The sequence below is a fragment of the Alligator sinensis genome, unplaced genomic scaffold, assembly GCF_000455745.1.
Source record: "Alligator sinensis unplaced genomic scaffold, ASM45574v1 scaffold546_1, whole genome shotgun sequence".
Taxonomy (NCBI): Eukaryota; Metazoa; Chordata; order Crocodylia; family Alligatoridae; genus Alligator; species Alligator sinensis.
In genome coordinates this window covers 1,114,918-1,118,859 of record NW_005842061.1, presented here as the reverse complement: position 1 = coordinate 1,118,859, position 3,942 = coordinate 1,114,918, and the positions used below count along the sequence as shown (strand labels likewise).

The 3,942-nt window shown below is 41.8% G+C and overlaps 1 protein-coding gene across 4 annotated transcripts in view; it reads left to right on the top strand.

Moving 5' to 3' along the window:
- The window catches only part of LOC102372146 (prosaposin-like), a 38,083-nt gene extending 34,147 nt beyond the window's left edge, over positions 1 to 3,936 (top strand). For all 4 annotated transcript variants that reach the window (XM_025203567.1, XM_025203566.1, XM_006023124.2 and 1 more), the window contains exons 14-15: positions 992 to 1,099; positions 3,797 to 3,936. In XM_025203567.1, coding sequence (XP_025059352.1) covers positions 992 to 1,099; positions 3,797 to 3,832 — 144 coding nt within the window. In that variant the 3' untranslated portion in view covers positions 3,833 to 3,936. The remainder of the gene's footprint in view (positions 1 to 991; positions 1,100 to 3,796) is intronic.
- Positions 3,937 to 3,942: the final 6 nt, after the last annotated feature.

The window sequence follows — 3,942 nt, the reverse complement described above, 5'->3', positions numbered from 1 at the left end:
CAAAAAATGACAAAGTTATAGGTATTTCAGTGATTCCCCATTATAGTCTGTGGCCAAATCACAGAATCTCTCCAAATTGGTGCCGAATCTTCCAAAGCTGATTGGCCAAATTGATTCAGGACAATGATCCAAATCTCCAAATTGAATCACTGTCCTCCGAATTGGCCGAATCTGAATCCAAATCAAATACTTTCCTATTCGCACAGGCCTAGTATTAACCTATTTCTAGTAAGGATTACCTAGAATAGGTATTGACCTATTTCCCCTGCTTGACCCCCAGTTTAAAGTAGGACCTGGGATGGTAATACCAGGCAGCCTGAAGTGTGAAATGTGTTTTTCTGCTAATATTAGATCAAGAATAGTTTCATAGTTGGTAGGGTCGAAAGGGACCCGAGCAGATCATCAAGTCCGACCCCCTGCCGTGGCAGGGAAGAGAGCTGGGGTCAAACGACCCTGGCTAGGTGCTTATCTAGCCTCCTTTTGAAGACCCTCTGGGTAGCAACAAGCACCACTTCCCGTGGAAGTTGGTTCCAGATCCTAGCCGCCCTGACTGTGAAGTAGTGTCTCCTGATGTCTAGCCTGAACCAACTCAGTCAATTTATGGCCGTTATTCTTAGTTACTTCTGGTAGTGCTCGGGGGAACAGGGTCTCTCCTGTTCCCTGCTGGTCCCCCTTGGTAAGTTTATAGACAGTCACCAGATCCCCTCTCAGCCTTTTCTTGTGAAAGCTGAACAGGTTCAGGTCAGAATCGTTGCTCCTTCAAGGCATTTCATAGGTCTATTCTTTTAGCTACAGACCTAACTGGCATTTCTAATGTGGAAGCTCCCAACACTACCTTTTCTTTGGCTACACACTCAAACACCCACTAGAAACACTTGGAGCTGTACAAAAGAGACTGAAACATGGGGGAGGAAATGAGATAACTCACTGTGCTGGGCAAAGGGGAAGATGTAACCACATGTTTCATTCTCTTCCTTTTTTCACTGTACAGAAAATAAGAGTCTGTAGAGCCTCTGAAGAGGATCTCATAGGTGCTGACCCATGTGTCTGGGGCCCAAGCTACTGGTGTAAGAACATGGAGACTGCAGTTGAATGCCATGTAAGTAATAGGCAATCAGGACTCGTAATAGAGATTATATCTTTTATTAGACCAACAAGATTTTTGAAAAAAAAATCTTTAATTGCAAGCTTTCAGGCACAAACACCCTTCATCAGGCATTGGAGAAAAGATTGTAAGAGTTCTCCTGGGTAGAAATGTAAGTAATAGGAGTTCTCTCTACAGTGAGAATAGGCTCTGAGATGCCACAAATTCAACTGGCAACGAACTGAAATGGAATATTTGAAAATACTGGCCCTGATTCTCCTTTCATGTACCCAGATGTCATAAGCAGTAATTTCATAGAGCTAAGTGGAACGGCACTAGTATAATATTGGTGTAAATGAGGGGTGAGTTGGGTTACGTTTAGATCTAGCTCCTCTGACAGAGAACCACAAATGTCTAACCTAGGCTTGTGAAAGTGTGCAGGCCGACACCTGTCAGAGGGAGAGCTACCTGTTGGGATTATAGAATTGTCCTCCTTTTTAGTGGAAGCATAAATGTGCCATTGCCTGGGACATTTCCAGTTTAACTGGCTAATGCATTAGATGGTCTACACTTGAGGCTGCTCTTAGGAACGGGAATGACCTAATGAGGCACTTAGAGTTGGCTCTAAAGTTGGCTTTAGAGAAATCCTATTCAACTTGATGCAGCTTTGAGCAGCTGACTGAGCTGTGAGGCGGCACCTGACCCACTCAAATGCTTCTCAACCTTTTTAGTGCCAGGAATCCTGGATTATTTCAGAGAAATCTGCTAATGCTAATATGGGGGAATTAAAGTAGCGTTGTGACTATGGGCCCTGCTACACATTCAAATTAAAGCTGCATAGAAACCAGCTGTAGAGCTGTTACACATTTTCAAGCACTAATTTTAGAACCGATTGGCTCTTTTTATAGCTGAATGGTCATTTTTATTATGTGGTAATTACTTTGCACTTGTGCCTGGGCTTACTTTGCACATATGTCCAGTCTAAATCTATTGCTCAATTAACCAATTAATTGCATAATATATGTAACATATACAGACTAAAAGTGCATCCTATGTGAATGGGATCCTATTGGAGTGGAAAGATTAGTCACTTCTACTGATGAAGTCATTTGTGAATAAAATACAAAGAGCTTGGCAGTTTCCTGCAGGAGCTGTTCCAAATGACAGTGCATGGTATAAAATATTTGCATATTCTGTGGTTGAATTGGCTGGCTTTGCCCAAGAAACATCAAATGTCAAGTTTTTGTGGAGAATAAATTTCTGCCCTTTTGCAGCCAGTGTTGGAGTATGCTGGGTGAAGCACCATGAAAAGCTAATGGTATAATTGCTTGAGCTTCCCGTGTTCAATGGGTGGGTTGAAGACTTTCAGTTATTGAACACTTGCATAACCCAAGTTTCTCTTCCCTTCTGCCACATGCTGCACCCTTGGATTGGGTAATTCTTTTAGTTACAAAACTGATGATGCAGTCATAATCTCAACTAATTTCAACACTGATGTGTCTAGAACACTCTACCAATCGATTTCTTTATGCCAGTGCAAAGGATTAGCCCAATATCAATTAATTAATTAGCAAGGCTCCACCCAGACTCATATATCCTGTTTCTCAGCTGGGTGAATGTATGCATACCATTTCTTGAAACCCATGCTTGTTTATCCAGAGCTAATTCAAATATCTCTATGTGACACTGAACTGTGCATAGCACATGTGCTCTTTTTAGTGGGTTTTCATCCTATAGTACAGAGGGTCCATTGTGTAAAACAGAAGGTTAGGCTGGGTATAAATTATAACTAGTTTTAGTTTTGCTAATATTTAACTTTGTTAATGTGCAAGAGGATTTTATTTTCCACTTCTCAGTCCTTTGTTGTGATTCATTGTCCCTTTTTTAAGATATAAGTTGTCCTGTATACTGTTCAGCTGTCTAGCCAAGAAGGACGAGACATGAATGTTTTTACATGTGCTCCAGGGGTGGGGCACTTTAATTAGAGTGGCTCCCAGAGCTGCACTAATTAAAGCGCCTGCAGTGTCTCATGTATCAGTGTCCCTGTGCTTCAAAATTGAGATGAGGGCACTTTATCTAAAGCTTGTCAAACAAGCTTTAATTAAATCACCCCCACTGCCATTTTGAAGCACAGGGATGCTGATACATGAGACACTGGAGGCTGCGGGAGTGCACTAATTGGCACGTTCCAGCAGACTCCATTAATCCAGTCTAGTCTGACGTGTTATAATTACAGAATATCAGAGCAGTTTCCCAGCATATCTACAAACCCAAATTTTTCAGAGTTCTTAATGCTACCCATTAAACAGCTGAAGAAATTGTTCTTAGTTGATATGAGATGTTTAGGGACCATAGTGATGAAAGCTGTATAGAAAGAAACCTAAATATATTAGTGAGCTCTGAGTTGTTTCCTCTGGTGTGATGAAGTCTGCTGCAGCATTCCTTAGCCCCTGCCTCTATGGCAAGCGGGTGTTCAGACCTAGGTGATCTAATCAGCTAAGTGGAATATCCATGTAAATGTAAGTCAGATTACATTTAAATCTAGCTGGTATTCCCTTGGGAAGCTTTTCGTACGGTGAGAATTTTGGTTATACTACAAAATCCTGGCTGGCACTGGGGTTCCAAGCTGTTCATGCAAGTTCACTCTGACTGTACTGTAATTTGAAGATACAGGTCTTTCTTTCACACCTATTTTTTCTCTTCTTTTTCCAGGCTGTGGAGCATTGCAAGCGTCATATATGGAACTAAAAGAATCCTTTCCAACTGAACGTGTTTGCCGTGGTTTTGATCAAGCATCCTGGGATTTGTTTGCGTGGGAATTGGTGAGAAGACTGGGTCGGTAAAGAGATCTGTACCTC